The sequence below is a fragment of the Perca flavescens genome, chromosome 12, assembly GCF_004354835.1.
Source record: "Perca flavescens isolate YP-PL-M2 chromosome 12, PFLA_1.0, whole genome shotgun sequence".
In the NCBI taxonomy this organism is placed as follows: Eukaryota; Metazoa; Chordata; class Actinopteri; order Perciformes; family Percidae; genus Perca; species Perca flavescens.
Window position 1 is genome coordinate 29,118,153 of NC_041342.1, and position 26,854 is coordinate 29,145,006.

The window sequence follows — 26,854 nt, forward strand, 5'->3', positions numbered from 1 at the left end:
CTGCTCAACCTTCTTTTGTGGTTTCTTTAATGTTCCACTCTTCCATCCTCATCTACTTTGTTTGTTTAACAGTAGCCTCTTTTGATGATTACTCAGTTTTATTATTTGTAAGTCAACATAATGATAGTGAAACAATAGGGACTTTTGATTCAGTTACCAATATGCAAGACAAATAAATGTGTTCATGAGACCTACGTTTTGGTGTTTTGTGTTATGTGTATGCACAGACATGAGTAAAGTATGCCACTTTATTCTTCATACTTTATACTTCATAACCAGGGGCGTAGCAGTAAATTCCGAAGTGAGGGGGACATATTGTTCAGGAGGATTTTTATTGAAAAGATCAACTACCATTTGTCTGGCCAAATTGTGGATTCCAAGTATTTCACTTATGATTGATGGAAAAGCCAACATTTGGGAGTAGTGTAGGGGGGGTCTGGGGGCATGACCCCCTGAGATTTTTTTTGCCTGTAATAGCCCAAATTTATTTTTGCCTGTAATAACCCAAATTTGGTGGCCTCTGGTAAATTCTAATGCCACTATTCCATCATATACACTGATCTAAATGATTTCATTTAATGAGCTTTTCTCCTTGTATATATATATATATATATATATATATATATATATATATATATATATATATATATATATATTTATATTTATTTATTTTTTTATATATATATATTGTTTTATTATTTCCTATATCTATGAGTCTATCAATCAACTGACACAACCTGAGTAACGTGCACACTCGCCAACTTATGATGCGTTCAAATCAACTCAGAGTTGTTGTAAGTGTGGGGGACAGAGGGCACCGACATGGAAAGTGTGCGGGACATGTCCCCCCCACGTACCTCGTATCCGCTTCACCCTTGTGCATTACATTTATCTGACAGCTATAGTTGCCAGTTACTTTTATTTTACAAAGACAACTTATGATGAGTTAATAAGTTGATACATTGTTAAAGATTAACTACTACTACAACAGTATATAAAAGAGTTAATGTTGGGGGGGGAGTGGGAAGGGGGGGGGGTGTCTCCATAGTCTATATCCATGACGTTCCACTTCCGGGATTGCTCAAGTGCTGCCGGTAATTCCGCCCGGATGTCTGCTGCCTTCCGCTTTCTTTGAGTTAGAATTTTAAACTCCGGTGGATTTGTGAGGACTATGGTTAACTGCTCCTCAGATCTCTGCAGGGTAAATCCAGACAGCTAGCTAGACTATCTGTCCAATCTGAGTTTTCTGTTGTTTCTGAAGCAACTTTTGAACGTACACACGTTCCACCAAAACAAGTTCCTTCCCGAGGCTATTTTGCAGCAGCACCGTGACTGTCAGGCGCTTAGCGCCGCCCAAGACGATGTGATTGGTTTAAAGAAATGCCAATAAACCAGAGCACGTTTTTCTCCCATCCTGGAAGCGATATTACGAATCCCACTATGGCCACGCCAAGACCCCCCCCTTCAATGGCGTTCACACACTACTATTGGCCGGGCGTCCATGCTTACATGTACAGGTCATATCCTCTGACCAATCCCCTAACCCTAACCTTAACCACTCGAGGTGAAATGCCTAACCCCCACCAATCGAGCTGCTTCGTAGGGTGGGTCTTGGCGTGGCCATAGTGGGATTCGTAATTTTGCGTCCAGGAATGCTGTGTGGACTAGCCAGACCCTCCTTCGCGGCGCAGGGGAGAGGGGTCTGGCAATGCGAGAGTATAGGGCCTCCATGACCTGCTGCTGCATCATTACAATGCTACTTACTACTAATCTAATAATAAAGGATACTCCTGACTCACAGGTTACAGCTCTGCATGGTAATTTGTACTGTAGTGTCCAATAAACTCAAAGGAAGATGGTGTAACTAAAGACATGGACACTTAACGAATAAAAAGGTCATTTTGATTGAGTTGAAAACATCTTATAATCTTATTTATAACTTAGATTAGAAGGGATAACATAGGCCTATTTCTAATGGAACTAAAAAAAGACAATACAAATGACTAGTCTTTAATTTAAAATATAGTCATAATCTGATATCAGGAAAGAATATTCTAAACAGATATGTGAAATACAGTCATGTGAAAAAATTAGGACACCCATGCTAAAGTTGACTAAAAAGAGCAATAAAAAAATCATCTTTTGCAAATTGATCTTAATGCCTTAATTAAAAAAATGAGGAAAAATCCAATCTTTAAGGACACCAATTTTCTTTGTGAATGAATAATGTATCGTAAATCAATAAATGTTAAAATACAGGGGCATAAGTATGTACACCCCTATGTTAAATTCCAATAGAGGCAGGCAGATGTTTATTTTTAAAGGCCAGTTATTTCATGGATCCAGGATACTATGCATACTGATAAGGTTCCCTTGGCCTTTGGAATTAAAATAGCCCCACATCATCACATACCCTTCACCATACCTAGAGATTGGCATGGGGTACTTTCCATAAAATCATCTTTCAATGCAAATCAAACCAGCTATTAGGCTAACTGAAATAAAAACCATCCTAATTTTTACACATGACTGTATGTATATAATACTATAGATTTAGCCTTTAATGGGCAACTGTAAAATCACTACGTATCATACATTTGCGTTTCAACCAGTGACAGTTTAGCTTAATACATGAATAACAGAAAATGTAGCTATTTTACAGCTAAAATGGATCTATAGCTTATTATAAATATGTAACGATCCGTTCAGAAAGAAATGGGTGACGTCACCTACACTGCGACACATGTTTTGCTCCAGCTCGAGGGGAGAGCCCGTTGTGTTATCATCGGGATTATCTATCCATGGATTCTACACTGGTCATCATTATTCACTACCGGTTTTGTAGTCAAAGTAAGTTTTACGTCCCCGGTAGACAAATGTGTTACGGTAACACTGACCACATTACATTGCGTTGTCTAGGAGACCGTAGCTCGCCGTAGTTGGGTGTGAATGAAATCAGCGTGCTGAAGGAGGGGACCGTGAAGAGCATCTCCGGGATTTCACCGTTGTACTCCCGCAGACCAGAGGTGAGACCAGCCTTTATTACCGACCACTGTCACACCGGGGCACACCGCAGACAGACAGCCCGGATATCCTGTCAGCATAGCGGCGCGTGAGTCTCCGGTGGAACAACGTGTCGTGTTAAATTAGGCGTTAAACTAACGTTAAACCTTGCATTTGGTAGCGAACGTTACATGATTAGAGGTCCAAGTTAACGTTAGCATGTTTACCGTTACAGAAGCACGTTAATGGTAGTTTTTCGACGCGTCACTGGTCATTTAAGCAGGGACTTCTGCAACAAGTCCAGCATTGCAGTGGTTTGACTGAGGTAAAATTCATTTTAAATATCTAAATTAAAAAGGTATAGGCTACGTGCAGTTTAGTGTCCCAAATAATTTTCCAAAAACTGAGTGTCCCAAATGATGGGGGTCTTATTTGAGACAGGTTGCCCTAACCCAAACACCTGTTAAACAGGTGGTTTAGCAGGTTCATAATCAAGGACATTGTATGGGGAATTTGGGACACTAAACTGCACGTATGCCAAAATGAAAAGATTGCTTAAATCATTCATGCACATGGTCCAGGTGGTACCCGCATCTATTATAAACACTTCATTACAAAGCAACATGTTTTTTTTAAGCTCTGCTCTTCCTTTTTTTATATTTTAAAATCTTTATCTGCACACTGCTCCAATTAAATAGTGCATCTCTCTTTTAATTGTGCAGACCTCCTTTATGCCTTGCAGGTAAGTATTTTTTTCTTGCATTTTTTGTCTGGATGTGCGCACACTTGCCATGTTTTCCCTAGCTTTGTGGAAGACTTAGATGCACATATTTGGCGGGGGGTTTAGGCGTCCTTCCTCAAGAAAATGTTACGGTTTTTCAATTAAAGGTCCCATGGCATGAAAATTTCACTTTATGAAATTGTTTTTTAACATTAATATGAGTTCCCCCAGCCTGCCTATGGTCCCCCATTGGCTTGAAATGGCGATAGGTGTAAACTGATCCCTGGGTATCCTGCTCTGCCTTTGAGAAAATGAAAGCTCAGATGAGCCGTTTTAGAATCTGCTTGTTATGAGGTCATAAGGAGCAAGGTTACCTCCCCTTTCTCTGCTTTGCCCGCCCAGAGAATTTGGCCCACCCATGAGAGAGAGAGAGAGAGACATCATGGCTTTCAAACGAGAAAAGTGGCAGTTGGTCAAGGCCACACCCCCACCCTCCACCTTGCCCTTGCCACTCTCTTCCTCAATAGCTTCAGACGCAGAAATGGCACATCCTAAGGAAAGCTCATTGTGGGACTGGCTCTAGTGGCTGTAATTCTGCACCAAAGCTGAATTTCGGGAAAGAGACTTCAGATACAGTATTAGGGGACCACTAAGGTCTATATAAAAGAGACTTCAGATACAGTATTAGGGGACCACTAAGGCCTATATAAAAGCATCCAAAGAGCACCATGTCATGGGACCTTTAAGTAAATGCAATTTCTCCATACATTATGTGTCTCTTTGTGGAATTTTCTCTCTGTGGTGTTTTTGTGTTTCTTTGTAGTCGTGTCGCAGTGTTTCCTTTAGGATTTCTTTTAGCAGTGGGGGGCAAGTCTGTCCGAACAACAACCGTGACTTTTTGGTGGAGCTGTTCATTTAATAGTCGACTCGGAAGAAAGCGAACATTTTGACAATAAACTACATCAACACAACAGTATGTGGAGTTTAACTGGACGGGCCCAATAACATCTGAGTAGTTGTACTAAATTGCAATGTGAGCGGCAGCCTTATGTGCATTATGTCGGCAGGATCATTTAAAAGGCAACCGCAACTGCATTTTTTTGTACAGCCCTATTTCTGATACCGTGGCGGCAGAAATTTTGCCATGGTGGGCCGCCACTACAAAATCAACATAGAGGAAACACTGCGTATTGTGTCACTTTTTGGTCATTTTTTGTTTCCTTTGGGGTTGTTTTGGGTCTCTGTGGTCATTACCCGTCTCTTTGTAGTCCCTGTTTGTGTCCCTTTTGGACCATTATTATTAAACATTATTGGAAAAGCTAGAGCAGATAACAATTAAATAACACTCAAAGCTTAAAGGCAAAAGCTAAAGAAGTCCAACTACAATCATTAGATTTGAGAAAGGGTTTTAGTTACATTCATTCGGCTTAGGTACAAAACGGCACGGGTGCTGCACCTAAACCTTACAGTGGCAGGGAAAACCTTACAGTCACTTGGTCCCTCTTCTACAATATTTATCTGCAATGAAAGGTGTATATCTGCAGCCATCTGATAAATGTAAGGAGCAACATTATTTCCTTCTGTCATGAAGCAAAGTATAATTATCTAAAAATTGTACAGTGCTTGAGTGTTACTTTCCTACCCCCGGCACTGCTGACTGGATCTTACTCAGCCATGACTGGCCCAGCAGCCACAACCAGGGGGGGGGAAATGTGGAGTTAAACCTTTGAATGAGCTTTTCACAGAAGGCATTTTTAACTTGTCAAAATGAGGTGTAAGTAATAACATTTCAAATTGCTGTATCGCTATAACTGCAGGAATTGAGTCAGCATTTGTTTTAGTTTTAAACCTGTGCCTTTCCTGCTATGACGAGTGAAAATGTCTGCCATTAAAAAGGTCTGTGGAACTGATTTATTTAGGAAGGATAAAGCAAACTTAGTGAATGCTTCAATGCTGGAAATAAGATGTAGGTCGCTCTCTATCTCTGTCCAGAAACGGAAGTTAGAGAGAGGAAGACCAAACTCTGGGGCATTCTCATCACTCTGGTATCTAGATAACAGAATATTTTATAAATGAATGTGACTTACTGTAGATGCATCCGTATGGTTTTTATCTAGGGCTGCACCATATGAGGAATCTCTCTAATTGAGATTATTTTTGACTGATATTGCAATTGCGATATGATTCACGATATTGGAGGGAATCATTATTTTTATATCAATATTCTTAAAATAAAAAAAAATGAAACGATTATAGTGTGATTTAGGCTGTAAAATAGGATTTGTAGGCTGGGACATCTCTGCAGTACCACAATACTTCATTCAGAATGGTTAGACACATATTTTACCTGTTTAACAAATTATTGCGGTTCCCCCTGGGATTTGGATATTGCTCTAGTCCATATTGTGATTTCGATAAAATTGCAATTAATTGTGCAGCCCTATTTATATCGCAAGTAATTACATGCTAGTTTACTAGTTTACTTGTGTGTGTGTGTAGAATGCCATCTCTGTCGGAGCAGCTGCAGGAGGTGCGGAGTCTGGCTGAAGTGTGTCTGTACTCTGGTGGCAAGGTGGTGGAGGTGCGGGTTGGGGTGATGGCTATGGCAAATCTGCCCTTACCGCCCTGCTCCAAATACTGCCACATCGCCGCCGAGACCATGGTCATAGAAAACAGCTTTGGCAGCAACAGGAAGGAGGTGAGAGAGAACAAGTGCACATACAATATCTCCACCTGGAAATACCTATATGACATCCATCCAGTGGCTTGAGGGCCAAATGTTCTGTTCTCTGCGTTTCTTCTTCAGACCCTTGCATCTCTCCAGCGCTTGTCTACAGCATTGAACATCCTAGAAAAGTATGGCTGTAATTTGACAAACCCCAACAGGCCAAAGTACTGGAGAACTGTGAAACACAACAACCCAGTGTTCAGGGCCACCGTTGATGCTATTCAGGTAAGAAAAAAACACATTATAGTAGATTATTACACATGCTCTATAAAAGTGTACTAGGGATCAAAAGAACATACAGCTAGGGCTGGGCGATAGGGAGAAAATCAGATATCCCAATATCCTTGTCCAAATACCTCCATATTGATATTGCGGCAATATTCTAGGGTTGACAATTGGTGCTTTAACAAAATATCTTCACACATAGATTTTAGATAAATAATCATCTGTAATGTAGACATAATGTCTCAGTGGGGAAAAGGCAAATAATAGAACAGCTAGTAAGTTTGGTAAGTTCAGATAATGAACTAATAATATCACTTTACTGTTATGCAGCCTTTAAAACCAGTAGAAGACAACACTTATGTCATATCACGATATTACCATATCCAAAATCTAAGACGATATCTAGTCTCATATCACGATATCGATATAATATCGATATATTGACCAGCCCTACTTACAACAAAATAAAGTAAATACAAAGAACCGACAACTGAGTAAATGTTTACGTGCAAGCCTTCATGACATATCTGATGCCATGTATTGTCAGTCAGTCTACTAATTTTCTTCAATATTGTCTGACAGACGGTATTACAAATATGAAATAGAAAGTAGTTAGTAGAGATATGAGCATATTCATTGTTCTCACTCACTCCTCCATTTGGCACAGAGTAGTCATTGTTCAGATGGTGAACAGCCTGAACAGGCCCTGAACTTGTCCTAATCCTGTCCCAAACCTTTCCCGAAACTGCTCAGAAACTTGTTCCAATCCTGTCCTTAACCTGTCCCATTCTTATCCTGACCCTGTCCTGAGCTTGTCCCAAATTTGTCTTTATTCTGGTCCAAACTGCTACAATTTTCTCACAATTCTCAGTCCTTTTTACTCTCGATCCCAAGGAATGATTTCCCAAGGTGTGGTCACATCACATCCCGTTTGTTCTTTTCGCTCCCAGGGAGGACGAGCAGTGCTCTGTCTCTATGGTTACTCCAATCAGCAGCCAGATGGGCTCAGCTTCCCCGATGATGTCACAGATCCTGATGTGGGCCGAGTTGCTGCAGTAACACTCGAAGTGATGAGTCTGAGGATGGAACTAGAAATGCTCATTAAGGTGTGTGTGTGTGTGTGTGTGTGTGTGTGTGTGTGTGTGTGTGTGTGTGTGTGTGTGTGTGTGTGTGTGTGTGTGTGTGTGTGTGTGTGTGTGTGTGTGTGTGTGTGTGTGTGTGTGTGTGTGTGTGTGTGTGTGTGTGTGTGTGTGTGTGTGTGTGTGTGTGTGTGATTATTGTTGAAGAAAGTTGTTGAAGCTTTAATGTTGTGATTGTATAATCCTAAACTGCTTTATTCCGAGGCACTGGTCTGGTATCCTTACACGTGTATGCGTAGTGCATTGAACCTTTTGCTTGCCTTGAAATAAAAAGCTTTCATAACAACTTATTTAATTTGATCGCAGGATGCTCATCCCCACCCTGAGTTCTATGAGAGAATCCTTCCTACGCTGAGACACAAGGTAGAGTCCATCATACTACCATCGTATCTGTCGTTTAAAGGATAGGTTCACAATTTAACTGTCCGTCTTAAAATAATTGTCAGGTGTCTATATGAGCATTGTAAGCTTTTATCCTGTTCATACTGGCCATTAAAATATCCCTTCATAATGTGATTCCAATGTTAGTCCTCGTTTTGTGCAAAAATGTGTTGGAAAAGTTCGAAAGTAAGTAGTCTTCTTAGTATAAAATTGAATAAATAATGTTTTCCTGGACAGTGTTTCCTGTTGACCTGCAGTGAAGGGAGAAAGGGAATTCTATACTAAAAAGGTTATAACTTCGTAAAATACTTACACAGTGGGCTGGCGAGGAGAGCTTTGTCTGATAACAGCCAGTGTTTCTGGTATTAGTATTGCATTACACCGAATAGAACCACGTCTTATTTTGAAGTTAATGATGACGTGGTGATGTAGTGCCAATTCGTCACGTCCGCTTTTCCCCACTCTTGCCTCCTCTCAGGATGTGGGTCTCAACACTGACACTGTGGTCTGCCACTTCTCCTCCACTTCATGCCGTTCAGACGGTCAGACCAAGTCTCTAGCCTTCCCCCTCCACCATCACTCCTCCAGGGCGAACAGTCATGGCCAGTCCCTGTCCCCAAACCACCAAAGTCTCAGGTCCATTCAGGTCTTTCCCACTTCTTCAAAAAAACACCCAGGTGAGGAGAGAAAGCACCATTTTAAGGCTTTGACCACTTGGTTAGCTATGCGTTTATCTGTGCGTGTTTACAGTGTGTGTCCATTTATCGACAGACCGCATGCAAGTACACACACACACTTCCCCCTTTCAAATCAAGTAAAGTGATTTTTGCTTATTATTAGTTATTTTTTATAAACATTGATTGATTGATTGATTGATTGATTGATGGTGTATCACCTCCCCAGTGTTAATAGCAACTCCCTACTTAAGCTTGATTCATGGTTCGACTAGATACGGACCCTACGCCATAGCCTGACGTGCACCTCCACAGAAATTTAACTTCATGTCACGGTGCTGCAGTGGTTAGCACTGTAGCCTCACAGCAAGAGAGTGGGTCGTTGATGTTGTGATAATATAAGTGTGAATTGGCACAGATTATAGCAGAAAATAATGTGACCGTAGTTGGTACAGTAACTTGTTATCTCTGTTCCAGAAAACTGCACCATCTGTGGAATATTCCGTATCTCTGCCCACTGCCTCACCTGCCTCCTGGGGCTCTGCTCCGAATGTGACAGACTGTACCACTCCTACCCTGAAAGGGCCAACCACCGTCGCACAGCTGTCTCATCATCCTCATCATCATCATCCTCCAAAAACAGGAATAGTCAGGGGTCAGGCAGTATAAAATGGCAATACTCTGGTCCCACTGGCCCATAGCCAGTGCTGGTTCTGACTACTCAGTCAATATCAAATAACAGTTCACTCCCGAAATTTAATGTCAGCATCGCTGACTTGAGGAGTCACTTTCTTTGCTGCTCAGCTGCCCTCTTCCTCCATTTGTGGTTAGGTGCAGATCTGTTGTTGTTGTTGTTGTTTCCCTGTCTGTTAAATAGATGTATAGATGTATCAATATGTTATATCATTGTCCTTCCTTTTTAGTGTTTTTGTTTTGCCTTAAATAAGTTCAACCAATCAACTTCTGTAGTTGACAAACAGTCCGGGCTATGGTCAAAGTTAAAGCTGATTACAGCAAACTGTAGTGACAGTTTAGACATAGTAGAAGTCAAAGTGTTAGAAACAAGTGCTAGTATGACTATGCTAAGTGTGTGAAAAAAATCAATGTGTATGGATGTACAGTATATTCAGTCGTTACAAATTGATACAGCAGCAGTGTAACAGTCCCTCTTCCTGTGTTTCAGGTCTTGGTGTTGCCTCCACTGCTCTAAAGTCAACTCCGTCCAGGAAGTGCTGTGTGAGGAGTGTGAGCGCCCTCGCCTGGAATTGATCAGCTCTAAAGTAGACGAATCTCAGCCTGCCACCGTTACCGGTCCGTGTTGTCTCTTGGTGCATCCCTCAGCCCCAGTATCCCAATCAGTCCAGTATCCAATCACACCTCCTTCATTCTACTACTTTCTAGTTTCCTCTGTGACATAAAAACTGAGATAAAAGCAAATAAGTCTGCGGCAGCTACCCTTCAATTATTACTCCTGCTGTCCCTTTGGAGAAAGTTGTTAGGCTTGTGGACTTGAAATAATTCATTATGTATTAATTGAAGTATGCATTGTAGTCCGTATATCATGAGGATTTCAATGTTTGTAATTTAAATTGTAAAAGTAATACTTGATTATAATATTTAATGTCTATTGGTACCTTTGGTTACACTTTACTTAAAGGTATCTACATAAGAGTGACATCACACTGTCATGAATGTGCCATAAACATTATAAACAAGTCATAAACGTTTATGACATAACACTTCTTTTAGTAAGCGTCATTCGGTTTTTGTCATGACAAAATATGGTTAGGGTTAATGTGTCATGACAGTGTCATGTGTTCATGACAGTGTCATGTCACTCTTATGTAGATCCCTTCAAAGTAAAGTGTTACTGTACCTTTTTTATTTTAGGCCCAAGTACAGCCTCAACCATCAGTATGTATGTGAAACTTCGACGGGACTAACCTCATGGGATTTAGAAATCACACACACACGTCTGTGTTTCAGTCTGCACATTCGCACGTGATAAGCAAAGTCTGTATTTCTGTCTGTATCTATACAGTCTATATCAAATTTACTGACATTATCCCCAGATATGATGTCAAAACATTTATTTTATAATTGCCAACGCAGCCAATACAACCCTGAATCACTGAGTTGCCGATTTGCACGTTACTTATATTATCACACAACCTCTGTGTATATGGTTATTTGCAATGGAATTTTTTGACAAAGTACAGACACGGCAGATTCACACGGGATTTTGATCACAGACGACCTTCACAAATATTACAAATTACTAGAAGTCCCCGGTTAGTATAGTCCTGTGCGAATAGGGTTTCAGAGCCCTTTTGGGTTCAGGCTCTGGAAGGCTTTATCCCTTCACTCTCCTGTAAGACTTTCACTGTGAAACACCTGAGACTTGGCCATTATTTGAGTTTCAGCTTTCATTTTTAAATTTACACTTTGATCTTTAGTCTCTTTAACCCTTTTCATTGACAATGGCCTAAGCTTATTTACGTGTGTGTGTGTGTGTGTGTGTGTGTGTGTGTGTGTGTGTGTGTTAATGTGTTTTCTTAGACTGGCAGTGTAAGAGCTGTACCATGGTGAATGCAGCCAGCAGTATTCTGTGTGAAGTGTGTGAAAGACCTCGTTTGGCTACACGACCTCCAGTGACCCCGTCACACCCACCCATCACCCCCCCCAGACCACCGGCACCAGTACTGGGCATGCCCGGTGACCCTGACAGCCAGGTGTGTGTGTGTTATTCATTAATTAATATAATTTGTTTATATACCGCCACACCGGTGCATAGCCTCAAAGAGTGCAACTTGACTTCTTTTTTTTTAATTCAGTGTATCAATGTGATTATACTCACATCTGTTTTGTATTTATCATTTAATTTCTGTGAATTCCAGTCCCAGACAAGTAGGGCATCCATATTGTTAACATGTGGTGGCTGCATACTGAATTTCTCACTCACTGCAAGCATAAGCGTAAGAAAATGTGAGGGCACAACCAGGGGTTGATGCAGACGGCATAAGTGAAGTATGAAGTGAAGTATGAAGGTAAGGAGCGAGCTGGTCGGTCGCTGGCACCAACACCATCAAACTCTTATATTTCCACATCAGTTGTGGTCATAGTCGTCAACTTTCAAACAAAGCAGAAGATTGTTAACAAAGGCTGGAGCACAATAGATCTGCAGCTTCTAATTTTTAAATGAATAACCAGCTTTTCTCCATGTGTGAGACAGATATTAGAAATAATATACTAATAAAATCTGCTAGTTTTGAAGGAAACTGAAACACAGTATCAATGGTAATGTCTCAGAAAGGCAAGTTCTTTTTTAAATCAATCTTAGAGCGAGAGTGATACTGTTCTCTGCAGCAACAGCTCAGAAAATGAACTTCACCCGATCTCTGTTCACGGCTGCTACAGGATAAACACATCGATCCCTGATTCAAGCCTTCTGCTGACCAGCTTCTTCAAAAGGTTCCTTGAAGGACGAAGGTCTCCAGACCTCCACTTTTTTTGCTCATTTTAGAACAACTATCACGTAAAGGTGCTGTAATCAACATTCAGAACATAGCAGCAAACATAGCAGCAAACAACTATTTAACCCTTTGAGAACGAAAGACGCACTGGCACGTGCGTCCAAACGATGTTTGACAAAACCCCTACTCAAAGAGCGATATTACAAAATTTCATTTCAGACATTTATTTACTATTTTAATCATATATAACCTAAGACTTTGGCAATTGACAATTCGTACAACACATAATAAATTAAGCTTTGTTTTCAAAAGAGATTTGAGGAATTTCAAAATGCCAATGTCAACGTTTCAGCTTTAGCCCCAAATTATCTCTTTACACATGTATCTCTTTATGTGGTTTAATTTTTTTTTTACTAGACATTGCTCCAGCTCCTCTTTTCCCCCTGTGTGTTGAGCTCTCTGTTTTAGCTACAGAGTGAGACATCTCACTTCTGTTCCATCTTTGTTGGGAGTCGCACATGCGCACTACCTAGGTAAGGACTACTAGCCAGTAAGAAGCAGAGTATGAGAGCGTGCTACGCTAGCAGCTAGGCGGGCATTGTAACGTGTGTTACAAAGTGACGCACGTTCATCACGGAAGTAAAGGCTGGACTACAATACAGCTGTTTGGAGCAGTTTATATAACACAGATATATAACCCGATAAAGGAAGGATGAAGCAAAGGGAAAAAGCCAAAAAGCAGAATATGAGCACTTTAAGAAGATATGTGAAAATGCCCTTAGACCTCAGAGGGTTAATCATAACTGTATAAGCATCGGCAACCGGAAATGATGCAATTCGCTTACCGCAGCACGTCAGCCAAGCAGGAGGCAGGACAGCCAAGCTATTGTAGCCAGTTTCATTGGTTAAAGTAGAAGCCGCTCCGCATATGCATAATACGTTGTGCCCAATGTCGTGTTCAATAAAGCCAGCCTATCGGACTGGCGCTCAGATCGCCTATTGGCGATCTTGAGTAACCACGATTAGACAATTTGAAAAGACAAGCAATTGCCCAAGCATATTTGGTTTGTCGGATTGTTCGTCCGTCAGCAGGATTATGGAAAAACTACTAACCCAAATTTTAAAGAAACTTGTAGCCAAGGGGGAACTCATTCAATTTCGGATTGGATTTGATTCAGGGGCGGACACACTAATTACATTTACTTTGACAAGGTAAAGCAGCAAATACTGCCTCGCTGTGTGTGGGCTTGTGCAGGTGTAGTTTGAAGAGTTCAAACCTTCGAAATGTGAGTTGCGATTATTCGGTCAATCACACACATGGTTTTGTATCATTTAGGTGACTTTCTGTGACTAAGATTGATTATAGCTCAGGGTGTTCACTTAACACAGATAATGTTTTGGCTTTTGTATACTTAATGACTCTCTCTCTCTCTCTCTCTCTCTCTCTCTCTCTCTCTCTCTCTCTCTCTCTCTCTCTCTCTCTCTCTCTCTGCCCTTCTATATCTCTCTGCCCAGTGGGTGTGTCAGTTCTGTACCTATCTGAACTACTCTCCAGCTACAGCGTGTGAGATGTGTGACCTGGCTCGTCCAGAGCCCGCACCCCTGCCTGCGAAGCTCCGCCCTCCCTCCCCTGTCAGACGGGTCCCGGCCCTGCCAATCAAACCCAAGGAGCCCGCTCCTGAAGACCTGGATTCCTGGAGGCAGAGGCTCATGAAGGAAGAGGGACTGAAGCTGATCCAGCTGATTAGAGCAAGTCACCTTCATCACCCGTCACTGTGTCACTACGTGAAGGGAAATTTCACACCTATGTTTCGGTAGACTCGGTGCAATTCAGGGGGGAAGTTGCATTTTAAAATTTGGTTCGGTTTGTGTTCAGACTGCACTTTGTCAAACGCACAAAACATTGTAAACAAATGTCAAACGGTCACTTGATTATTGGACATAATATTTGAGTGAGTCCGTAAATATTGTGCAAGGTGGAAATTGCAGGCTAGTAAATGCACTGTTTTTTGGTTCACTTCCTATATTTGGGTCGGATTGCGTTCTCACTTAAAGTGAACTAAACTTTAGTGCACTTGGAAGCGAAATGACAACCCCGTTTTCAAGCGGACTTGGTTTGGTCCCAACCCGGTCTCACGGCAGGTCGTGAAGTAGTCACGTTAATTTGATTTATTCCTATGTTTACAGGTCACAATTTTGACGTTTATTTTGTGTACACGTCACAAATTTTGAATGTGTACAGGTCACGATTTTCAAACATGCTCTGGGGGACGCAACAATGTGGAAATGAGGCGCCACACGCCGGCCACAACAACAGGACGGGCCGCCACTCGCAGGACGCGATCCCCGGGCGCAGGGGCACTCAACAACGGGGAAATGAAACGCCACAACAACAGGAATGTTGTGGTTAAGAAAAGAAGAACAGGGAAAGGAACCGTCACACGCGGGACACGCCGACAACAGCGAGACGGTTGTGGTCAGGAAGAGAATGAGGAGAGGAACTGCAACACACGGGACGTGATCCCCGGTCTCCTGGGTGAACGTCCTGTGTTGTTTGACCCATCCACCACCCCGACCAACCTCCCTGCGTGGCCTTTCGCCTTATCAGTACTACTCGCTACCGTAGTTGTTCTGTGATCACAAAATATGCTTCCCATTGAAATACGTTGCTTTAAAATTCGTAATCACCACGCAAAAAAAAAACAATATTATCGTGTCCTGTCCACGACTCAATAGATTCAATAACGTCACCATATCACAAACTGCCATGAGACCGGCCTGTTGGGTTCGGTTAAAATGGACCAAACTGCTCAGGTGTGAAAGAAGCCTTTAGTGTCTGTATTCTAGTGTGTCTCTCCATTGTGTCTGTGTCAGGATGGGGAGAAGAAAGGAGTGAGTCCAGAGGAGGTGTACACAAGCACGAGGGTAGCAGGGGACAGCAGCATTCTACCGTGCAAGTGGCTCAAGACGGAGCTTCCTCTGCTGTTAGACCAGATCAGGACGTTGGTGGAAACATCTTCCCTTCAGTCTGTTTCTGACAAGACTACAACAGAGCGCACAGTCAGTATGCTTCTCTCAGTACAATCTGTTAAGTCCCGACATATCACATCCTCACTGGATGTTCCTCCGACTGTCACTGTCGGTCGTGTTTTTCCGTTAGTGATTGACTTTCCTCTTACACAGAGCATGTCATGTATAGCTCCTGCTGAGGATGCTGGGAAAGAGGTGGGCCCTGCAGAAACTGAAAGTGGGGTCCAGTTGTCCAGAGTAGAGGCCAAGCAGGCGTGGCTGACAGCAGGGGGCGAAACCGAGAGAGCTGCCAGGCAAGCTCTGAGAGACAGACTCACCAAGGTGACGCACACGAGATGCAAAATGATATTCCATCAGTCTCCATTGTTTGTCTAGAGATTGTATCATCATTATTTTTTTTTTTTTTTTTTTTTTCACCCTACCCTCTCAGGTAAAGGAGCTGTGTGCGCTGGGCTTCAGCGACGAGGCTCGCTGTCATGAGGTTCTGAGGCAGAGTGGCGGGGAGGTGAGAGGGGCCCTGGCCCTGCTGCAGCGACCCCTTCTGGAGCCCTTCCACAAGCACATTTGGAGCGACAAGCCCGAGCCTCCTGTAGACATCCATCACCCTGACAAACAGGTGTGAGCAGGCATATACTGTACTGTACATCAGGCCTGGGTCCAGTCACAGCTCACCAAGCCATCTTATTTCTTGTTATTAGTCTGGTATTTTGGAAATTCATAACTTCTCTTCATTTGCTCATCCCTCCCACTCATGTCATGGTAATATTGTCGTTTTAACAGCAATTTATTGCTGAAATAAGTTATTGTTATAAGTTATTGGTATTACATTTGTAATAAATCATTTCATTTTGACCATATGGCCTTAGCAATAAACAAGCCGTTCTTCAATGTCGCCGTCTGTCGTATTGTGCTCTTCCTTATTTATTTTTTTTAAGTATCAGTTCAGGCACCATTTAGGCACTGGCACCATTTTAAAAGCATGGTTTCAGCACCAGTATCGAAAAAAAATAAATGATACCCAGTTATTCGCATAACTGGTTAATGCCCTTCGAGGTGTCCATTGTCAGGAATTGTTGGGCATTAACCCTTACTGAAAGCACCTTTAAAGAGTCCACTTGTATAGCATAAGAACAGGCTGGGATAGCTGGTAGGATATGTGAAGTCTAACCTTGTTGTATTCTTCTACATCATTTCTTTCTTCCCTACCAGCACATATGTCGGAGGTTACTAGCAGTGTACGATCTTCCCAGCTGGGGTCGCTGTGAGCTGGCACTGTCGCTGCTTCTGGAGCACAGCGCACCTTACTCCCTGGAAGATGTAGTGCAGGCTGTGCGAGAGTCCCACGACAGGGAGTTCATCAAGAGAGTGCTGGCTAAAGAGTGTCCCATCTGCCTCTCTGTCTTCCCGCACAGCAAGGTACTGCGACACAGTGAATGTTTATGCTTTGCAAGTGTCGAAGCATATCTTAAGTCCTTTTCCTACTTTCTCGCCCTCTCTTCTCTCTCAGATGCAGTCTCTGACGTCGTGTCAGTGTTCTGTGTGTTGTGGTTGTTTCCAGCAGCACTTCACCATCGCTGTAAGGGACAAACACATAAGAGACATGGTGTGTCCAGTCTGCTGGGAGCCGGACATCAACGACCCTGAACACCTCAACAGCTACTTCTCCACCCTGGACATCCAGGTAGGAAAGCAGATGAACCAAGGAAGGAATGAGGGGGGGGGATAACATACTACTAGTGCCCGGTCACAGTGAGAGTGGCGTAACAGAGTTCTTGTGAGATAGGCGGTGCTGAAAGTTTAGTGGCGTAACGGCTACTCGCACCCTCAGTCGCTAGTCTGGATCTACGAAAGTACATTTTCAGGATAATTGCTTGACATTTCGGCGCCTGACTCGCACACAGCATGTCCTTTACCTTCCTCTCTCTGCGTGTTGCCGTTGTCAAACTCCCTTCGCTTCGGGAAACAACAACAAACTTCGAGCTAGCAAGCCACGCGCTGAAAATGGCAAGTTTTGAAAAACATCTGGATCGTGCAATAAGACAGGCCTGCTCGGTTCTTTCAGGGAATGATTGGAAATATTTACAAAGAACATGTTTACAGCATTGACTCTCTAACTGGAACGTTTTGGTACCGATTGGCGGGCTTGCTGTGGACGAAGTACACACGGCGATATGCTGGTAGGAGCAAATTATATTTAACCATGTATCCAGCTAATTTAAATAACCAGGATATTTTGGCTTCACTTTTGTACAGCGGGAGAAAGTGGAGACGCGTCGCCCATCTTTATATACAGTCTATGATCCAGAGACTTAGAAGACAGTATACAACTGTTCTCACAGACTGAGTAGTACCAACCTTGTAGAGTAAACTCGTCTTCATGTTTAAAATCAGTGGATTCTCCCTTTAAAGGAACACGCCGACTTATTGGGAATTTATCTTATTCACCGTAACCCCCAGAGTTAGACAAGTCGATACATACCCTTCTCATCTCCGTGCGTGCTGTAACGCTGTCTGACGACTCCAGCATTAGCTTAGCCCAGCACAGATCCTGCAGGTAACTGGTTCCAACTAGCCTACTGCTCCCAATTGTGACAAAAGTGACAAAATAACGCCAACATGTTCCTATTTACATGTTGTGATTTATATAGTCACAGCGTGTACAAAAACAACGTAACATGAGACACAGCCATCTTCTAACAGTAAACAAACCGGGAACTATATTCTCAGACAGGCTTGCTGCGAGCATATCACTCCGCCCAAGTACTATATTCTTCCGCTTGAGAATATAGTTCCCGGTTTGTTTACAGTTAGAAGACAGCTGTGTCTCATGTTACTTGGTTTTTTGTACACGCTGTGACTCTATAAATCACAACATGTAAATATGAACATGTTGGTGTTATTTTGTCACTTATTTGGAGCAGTAGGAAAGCTGGAACCATTCACCTGCATCTCCTGTGCTGGCCTGATGCAGCTGGAGCCGTCAGACAGCATTACAGCACGCACGGAGATGAGAAGGGTATGTATGGACTTGTCTAACTCTGGGGGTTACGGTGAAAAAGCTAAATTCCCAATAAGTCGGCGTGTTCCTTTAAAACCTCATACCTGTGGTTTTGCACATCTCGGCTCATCTACTACAAATAACGCTTTAGGTTTCTATGCTGACTGGGTTCTTGCTACCTTTCAGGGATTGATTTCTAGCTTGTATTGTTTCTATGGTTGTATTATTGTATTATGTGCTTCAGCTGCGAGAGTGTCTGGAGCCAGAAGTCTATGAGCTGTTCCATAAGAAGCTGACAGAGCAGGCTCTGATCAAGGACCCCAAGTTCCTCTGGTGCTGTCATGTGAGTACATGACGAGTCACTCTTGGCTTTGTCAACAAAAAATGGTGGTGAACAAATTTCATAAAGTACAAGTTTTAAGACTATGCGTATTATTAACTCATATAAATACATATGGGATATTAATACTCCATTCTCTTGTTCCCTCTCCTCAGTGTTCATATGGGTTCATCTATGATGGAGACCAGCTTAAAGTCACCTGTTTTCAGTGCCGCAACAGTTTCTGTGCTCAGTGTAAAAAGCCTGTAAGTATTATGTGTCATGTTGTATTGATCCCCCTCTCTTCATGTTTTTGTTAAACATATGTAAATAAACCCCCTCCCCAGTCATTAAAGTTCTACCTTTAACAATGTTTTACATGAATTATGTCAGGGACACACTAGAAGACCTACAATGTTAAAGGGTTTAATAGACCTCCTAAATAACCAGGATGTGTGTAACATGTCAACATGCAGGCAGCAGAATTAAAGGAATTAACATTAGCAGTCATTATACAGATAAATGAGTATCTTCATTGTTTCCCCTCCTCTCCACCATATCACCTGTTTCCCTGCCTGCAGCCATGCAAATGATTGTGACACACAAATAACGTATTATTGGGCTAGTTTCAGCATTAAGTTATTTAAGCTCCTTCTCGTTTCTGTTAATTATTTAGGATTGTTATTAATATGTTTTAATTTGTCTAGTTTTTATGCCACCCTTTATGCCTGTTTTGAACAAGATGCTCAAGGAGGCAGCTGCCTACTGCATGAGGACTTTGTGATAAAATAATGTCTAATTCACTTTTTTTGTAAAAATGAGAAATGATCTTAACTGCGCAAAAGACAGTTCAAAATTTACAATAATCTACCTGTTACCCATGAGTAGCAGTTTGTGCATCTGACTTGTAAACACACAGCCGGGACGGTGAACTTTCCCATAATCCTCAGATTAGTTAAGATGAATACACCACAACATGTCTGATACTTTGCTAGGTGTTCTCTGTCTGTCTGTCGATTGTTTTTTGTCACCAAGATAGTGTCACAACCGTACAAAACTTGTGTGTGTAGTTGAGATCACAATGAAGGCAGAGTTCAAAGATGGGTGTGGTCCGAGTTAGGGCGGCAGAAAGTCCGGGGGGTAGGATGTAGGGCGCGGACCACCCCACTTTACGCCCCTGGCCCGATTTGTCGTTGCGGCAGGTGCGTTCCCATCAGAAGATGGCTTCTAGTCTTTGTAAGGTTAATAACTAATGTTACTTTCCTTACTTCTATACATTTTATCTTTCAGAATTTTTTAATTAAAGCCATGCATTTGCATTTGTGCACGTTCAGCACCACTATCCTCATAGACAGCCATGTATATTAAACTGTAACTTTATGTTTCCTCATAAAAATATGAGCAAACTGAATAAGTGCTGAATAGTGTGATAGCATAGTTAGAATGTTAAACATAGTGAGCCAACTGAAATGAAGTGAAAAAAGAATAACTTAAAATTAAGTTCCTCTTTAGCTTCTTTAGTCTAAAGCATTGATTTCACCAGGAAAATGACAGGTGGGCACCGATGGAACACACCGTAAATGCATGTTTCTGTACTGTCTCTGCAGTGGGAGTCTCAGCATGCAGGTCTGTCCTGTGAACAGTACCAGTTATGGAAGAGGGAGAATGATCCAGAGTATCAGAGACAGGGCCTGGCTGGATACCTCCGAGACAACGGCATCAGTAAGCACGTGCGCACAGGCACACACACGCGCGCGCACACACACACTATGGTTCTCTAGCAGCAGTTGTCGAAGGTAATAATATTGTTCTACTTTAGCTAGTGGTGCACTAATAATAGATTTTTGATTTATGTAAACCAAAACAGCATGTAACCAGCTGGCTGGTAGACAACAGTATTTCCTCTAGCCCACATCTAATTAAGCATAATCAGCTCTGTGTCTGTCCCTCTGCTTCAGTTTCACTCCCCACTGAGACTTCATGTCCCGCTGGTTACCGCTAGCTGGTAACTTAAAGGAAAGTCTTGATTTTCATCCAGGTCTGTATACTGCTGTACATGCAGATGAACAGCGGCAGCACCTGGATGTCCCTGCTTTTCCCGCCGGTAAATCTCCACTGGATGATTTGTGTCAGCTGGGTTAAAAGTCAGCAACTTTCCCTCTTTAGCATTTAGCTCAGTCCAGCGCCATTGAAACCATTGAAACGACACTAGCTTAGCCACGTCATTGTCCCCCCGCTCCGGCTTCTTGTCCAAATATGGTCACTTCTGGCTCCCAAATACAAGATGGCGAAGGCCAAAATGCAAACTCGAGGCTGCAAAACGGCAGTCCACCAACCGGTGGGTGACGTCACCGATGCTACGTCCGTTATTTTTTACAGTCTATGGGTGAAACACGTTAACTCAATGAATAACTAATCTATGCTCAGTCTGCTTACTTGTACACTAGATTTAAAAGATTTTCCTGTATATACTGACTGCCTCCCTCCTCTCTCTTTTTTCCCTCATCCTCTCTCATTTATTCACATCCTGCCTGTCACTCCTCCTCTCCTCCTTCCCTCTAGCCTGTCCTAACTGTCGCTTTCAGTACGCGTTGTCTAAAGGAGGCTGCATGCATTTCTGCTGCTCACAGTGTCGCTACCAGTTCTGCAGTGGCTGCAACAACCCGTTCCACACTGTAAGTCTGACACACACTGTAGTCCTGTACCACGTTTTCATGCCGTAATTATAAAATAGTAATGGAGACAGTACTGTATTTTTATTAGATGGAATTATGGTCCACATATTTACCATTTATTACTGCACCGTGAATAGTATTACCCCTTACATTTTGTGATTCAATCATTAGCATAAACAAATGCCTAAATCACCCCAAATAGAGTCAGTAATCCCTGTTTCAATTTGTTTTTGACTTGTCTCACTTTGCCAGACCTTCCTCCACAGCGATGCATAGGAGGGTCTGGCTAGTCCCGACAGCATTCCGGGGTGGGTGAAAAACATGCTCCCGTTTAATGGCATGTCTTTAAACCAATCACAATCGTCATGAGCGGCGCTTAGCACCAGACAGACGCTGTGCAACCAGTAACATAGCTCAAGCACGGCGCTAAAACTGGTCACATTCGATTAGCATTAAAACATGTCCCAGAGAACGGTCGACTCGGTACATGTGTTATTAACCCCTAGGTTCATTTTAGGCCGGATTTGTCCTTGAAGTAGAGTATACTTGAGGAAATATACTTAGTTCTTTTTCACCACTGCAGCTTCAATTAAATCATATTTGCCAACCCAAGGTCCCTCTGTGTGCTTTTTATTAAGATAGTTAGTGAGTTTGTGTGTAGTGTATAGCTTGGGTTGGGTTTGTTATTGTCATTTTGGTATGGATTTGGCTAGTCCAGAAATGCAGTAAATAATAAGCTACATTAACAGAAATGATTCCGCACCTCACTCAGTTCTAAACTCTGCATGAACAAGTGACCGGTGTCTCCTCTTCTCCTGTCTGTCTAACAGACCTGTGCAGTGGACGAGTGCAGTGTGTCTGGATTACATGCCCACCATCCCAGAGACTGCCTCTTCTATCTGAGAGACTGGGAACCTTCCAGGCTGCAGGCTTTACTGCAGGTATGCACACACACACGCACGCACGCACGCACACACACACACACACACACACACACACACACACACACACACACTTTACACATATCCTCTGCATTTCAGCATGACTTGAGATTTCTGCCTGCAACAGAGTATAATGGATGTGGTTTGTGGTGCTCACAGCATTGGACTGAAGTCTATATTATTTGCAGACCTCACTGACCTTCTAATGAAAAAAACAACATTTTAGAAAACACATTGACAAATTGGGAAACAAACTGAAATCACAACATTTGACACAACACAACTACGAAACAACAATAACATTTAAGAAAGAAAACAATATGTATTTGACCGCTCAATACTTTGTCATTGCCTGCCAATTAGTTTTTTACATGACAACTGCACATTGTAGAGCTCTTAAACTTTAACCTTGATGCAGCATATTTAACTGTTATACTCTGACACTGTCCTATGATACAATAACTTGAGTCAAAACCAAATTCAAACTATGTTTATTGGTGGTGATTTGCACCTCAGGGCTACTGTACAAAACTGTGTAAAACAGATGTGAGTAACAAGGGTTCTCCTTTTCTTTGTGACTCACAGAATAATGGAGTGGCCTTCAACACTGAACCCCCCCCTGGAACACAGACAGGTAGGGCAGAGGAGTGTACCGCGGAGCAAGTGCCACATAGCCCGGCTTTCTTTGTGTTAGCTGGCTCGACAAAAACCTAAAGCGCAATTCAGAGAGAACGGGTATTGTGATGATGACTATCTTTGTCTGTTAACTCAGGTTTTCTCCATTCGGCTCTGTGCAAGTTCCCATTAAAGGGGCTTTTTTTGGCGTGTTGTTTAACTGTTCTACTGCAGAAAATGGACTCATGGCATGTCGTCCACTTCAGTGGAGAGGAACAAGTCGTTATAATGGAGAGCTATGAAGAATATAACAAAATACTACAGCAAAAGCAACACTGTTGCAGCAAATGAGGCTAGCGAGGAATGCTGGAGAAAAAAAATAGCTTATTGTGTAAATGTATTATCTGCGATAAATGCCATCAATACTGTACCAGCAGTGTCAAACGGACTTGGCAGCAAATCGGGACTAGGTTTGCAAAATTCCAGGAATATTTAAGGTGGAAACTTTCCATGGGAATTAACAGGAATTTTCATAGGGTTTCCTGTGAAGCGCACGGAGCTCACCTCATCTCACAGCTCTTCTATTTCGTTTTTTCGACGCTGCCCTCCAAATGGTTAAAAAATACAACAAACTGTTTCAAAAAGTAATGAAATGATTAGTGACAGTCTTTTCCAGGGCATTTGATCTTTGTGAGTCTTTTTTTATTATTTTTGCAATTCCCTTTCCTGCTGATCTTTGTCTCTCTGTCTTTATATTTCTTTGTCCCTCTCTTTTGTCAGGTCTGTGTGGAGTGATAGAGCAGAAGGATGAGGGAGGGCAGCAGCCAGATTCAGCTTGTGGAGCTCAGACCCAACATGGGCATGCTGGACTCTGCGAGTATGAGTGCTTCATTGAGTATTATTTGTTGTTCTGATGCCTTGGTCGCCAACAAAGGCAAAATGTATGTTATTATGTACAGTATGTTATTTGTGCTACAGTGTGTGTTTAAGGCCAGATTCTCCCCAAGGTTCCCCAAGGTCATTTCCCACCTTTGCGGTACATGCTATCGTATCGTACCTGCCATGCTCCGTACTTGAGAATTGAAGGCAAGTAAAATGTTATCATACCTGATAAGAAGAACCCAGGTTGTAAAAAGAATACAACTTTCTTTCTAACAGGTAACGGGTAACAACAAAATCTCATACTGACTTTTCATCCGTTACACCATCAGTTCAGCGTACTAGCAGGGAGCTTCTGTGCGATTGTGCAAACTAATAGTGTTGTACTCGTCTCCAGGAAGCATTACCGGGAGTACCTGGTCAGCCTGATCAACAGCCACTCGGTCGACCCCGCCCCCCTCTACAGCTCCAACGAGCTGCTGCTGGCCTGCAGGAGATACAAGGTGGACGACAGCCGCAGGGACGGAGAGGACGGCTTCACCTACTTCAGCAGACTGCTCCAGGTATGTGTGTGTGTGTGTGTGTGTGTGTGTGTGTGTGTTGTGTGCGAGCATGTGTGTGTGTGTGTGTGTGTTGTGTGTGCGAGCATGTGTGTGTGATTAATAAATGCCTGGAGATGGTCTAGAAACGAAACCTTGCCTATTATTATACTATATTTATAGTTGTTTTTTTTTTCTTCAAGTTAGACAGTGTGCTGGAGTTTTCTTTGCAACTTCTGACCTGCTTGCCCCTCTCCGATGCACCTGTCTCACTTTATAGATGCGCAAAGTATTTTTACTGTACTGATTAATAAATGTGACATCCACCTCTTTGACGCAGACGTAAATATTTTAATTAGATCCCCAGAGGATGAATCGTAAAAAGGGATGAATTGTAAGCACTTAAGTGATCCCTGCATCCCCTGATCATTTTAAAGCTATCTCTGCATATTCATATGGTGACATTTATAGCAGCGCCTTTCAAAGTTTGTCACTGTACCAAAGGATGTACAGACAGCTATCACTGGATTACTTTGATACTGAAGAAAACTTAAAAACATGATAGTTCTCAGGCGTGTTCTGCAGTTCATCACGATAATAGCTTGTTGTCTTACTATCGTGTTCCTACATGGTCATTTATTGTTCTGACCAAATGAGAAAAAAAATAATATATATATATATATATATATATAAAATACTTTCATTCTGGATTTCAGGAACTTTACATACATTCTATATAGACCACTGTATGAACATATATGTTGTATACATTTTATTCTATCTTTTGCATTTCATTTTGAGACACTGACACTAACAGCCCTTTGTGGTCTCTCTGCAGAAACTGATGGATGAAGTACCGCTTGGTGACAAGGTGCCACGCAAGAAATAATGAATCACTTCCTGTTTCCTGCAGTGATCTTGTTGCCCTTTCAACTTAAAACTCAGCCCCAAGAGACCAAAATGGCAACAGTTTGCTTCAGGCTTTTGGAGCTGTATATGTTAACTTATGTTCCAATGACACAGGATAGTCTGGCAGCCCAGAACTTTTTGATCAAACGAAAAGAGTACCAACATTTGAGCACAGGGGCATCCAGGGAATTACCTCTCATATGCAGATATGATGTCTGCTGGAGCCACACACTGTTGCGTTTGGCCCCTGGGGGCCTCAAAGAGGGCTGAAAAAATGTGTTCGATCAAACATTCAAAAGTACCATCTCAAACCAATCTGATATCAACAGGCAGGTCACACAGAGTACTGAATGACCCCTGCCAGACAAATTATCCGCTGCGAAGGGCCCGGCAGACACCAAAAAAGTGAAATGAAAAAGCACATCCCACTGAACCCGAAAATCACCATGCCAGACAAATTACTTGCTGCAAAGGGCCTTCCAGAGACCCCTCAAATGCAGCCCCAATATACAATATCATACAGTTGACCTAGATTAAATGTTGAGAGTACCACTTCAAACAGTTTCTGAACCAATTGTGCACATCCACAAAGTACAGCCACCAGCATGCCAGACAAATCTTCTGCTGCTTAAGGTCCACCAGACAGCCCTGAAATACAGTCCCCACATACTAGATCGATTCACCTTCAGTACATAATCAAAGAACCACATGACACTAAAAAATTGTGAACATCCACAGAGCACAAGTGTACCATAATTTAGGTTAGTTCAAACATTGGCAAACATAAGGGGTTGCCTTCCACCACATTATACTGATTTCAAATTAGAACATTCCTTCAATAGAGACCCTTTCAACTATAGTTCCGTTAGGACTAATTACAGGCACCTGCACCCTAGCCTGTTTAACCCGAGCAGTCTTCATCCTGAGTCTTTTTGTGAATGTGCCCTGAAGAAGGCAGACATGGCACAAGCACAAAACACATATGAAGGGACTAGCTGCAGCAATGCCAGGCCTTCATGCATTTACAGGCAGTGACTTCACCTCAGCATTTTTTTAGAAAGGGTAAAATGATCGGCACACAAGGTTCTTCAGAAAGACATGACAGGGACACTGATCCAGTTCTTCAGCATACTATCTTCCACAGAGGAACCAAATCAGTGTAAAGCAGAACAGTTCATGTGAATGGGAAAATGTGAATAACGTCAAGAGGCCAGATACACTAAACTGATCCCGATTACTGGTAATCTTAATCAGGTAAATACCAGCTCATATTTTGTCTGAATTAATCGGGTAAAAAAACAAGTTTTGTGTAGTTTCTGAGTGGGCATTGACAGGTAAATCCCCCCTTTGCAGTTAATCTTTCTTTCCCAGGCCATAAGCTATAGCCCTTTAATCAATTACTCTAAATGAGTTCTAAGTCTAATGCTAATGTTTGAACTAACCTAAATTATGGTACACTTGTGCTCTGTGGATGTTCACAATTTTTTAGTGTCATGTGGTTCTTTGATTATGTACTGAAGGTGAATCGATCTAGTATGTGGGGACTGTATTTCAGGGCTGTCTGGTGGACCTTAAGCAGCAGAAGATTTGTCTGGCATGCTGGTG

General features: G+C 42.3%; 1 protein-coding gene across 5 annotated transcripts; it reads left to right on the forward strand.

Annotated features, from left to right (window-relative positions):
- Positions 1-2,740: 2,740 nt before the first annotated feature.
- On the forward strand, positions 2,741-25,392 carry rnf31 (ring finger protein 31). Of its 5 annotated transcripts, XM_028593352.1 has the most exons (27): positions 2,741-2,850; positions 2,920-3,026; positions 3,239-3,328; positions 3,726-3,745; positions 6,224-6,422; positions 6,531-6,677; positions 7,628-7,783; positions 8,123-8,179; positions 8,676-8,874; positions 9,349-9,526; positions 10,055-10,182; positions 11,431-11,603; positions 13,860-14,093; positions 15,219-15,404; positions 15,528-15,695; positions 15,805-15,990; positions 16,584-16,790; positions 16,882-17,055; positions 18,617-18,715; positions 18,868-18,957; positions 20,299-20,413; positions 21,254-21,366; positions 22,197-22,307; positions 22,893-22,941; positions 23,703-23,799; positions 24,199-24,364; positions 25,179-25,392. In XM_028593352.1, the coding sequence occupies exons 4-27, from the start codon at positions 3,735-3,737 to the stop codon at positions 25,227-25,229; spliced, it is 3,294 nt and encodes a 1,097-aa protein (XP_028449153.1). In that variant the 5' UTR covers positions 2,741-2,850; positions 2,920-3,026; positions 3,239-3,328; positions 3,726-3,734; the 3' UTR covers positions 25,230-25,392. The 5 variants fall into 5 exon arrangements, with proteins under 5 accessions (XP_028449153.1, XP_028449156.1, XP_028449151.1 ...); XM_028593355.1 differs by lacking the exon at positions 3,726-3,745 and having other exon boundaries at positions 2,741-3,026; XM_028593350.1 differs by lacking the exon at positions 3,239-3,328 and having other exon boundaries at positions 2,741-3,026.
- The last annotated feature ends 1,462 nt before the right edge of the window (positions 25,393-26,854 follow it).

Excerpts from the sequence above, each read along its gene's own strand:
- rnf31 (XM_028593350.1), top strand. Across the intron at positions 18,958-20,298 it reads GTGCTCAGTGTAAAAAGCCT|TGGGAGTCTCAGCATGCAGG; the intron begins GTAAGTATTATG and ends CTGTCTCTGCAG. Across the intron at positions 21,367-22,196 it reads GCAACAACCCGTTCCACACT|ACCTGTGCAGTGGACGAGTG; the intron begins GTAAGTCTGACA and ends TCTGTCTAACAG.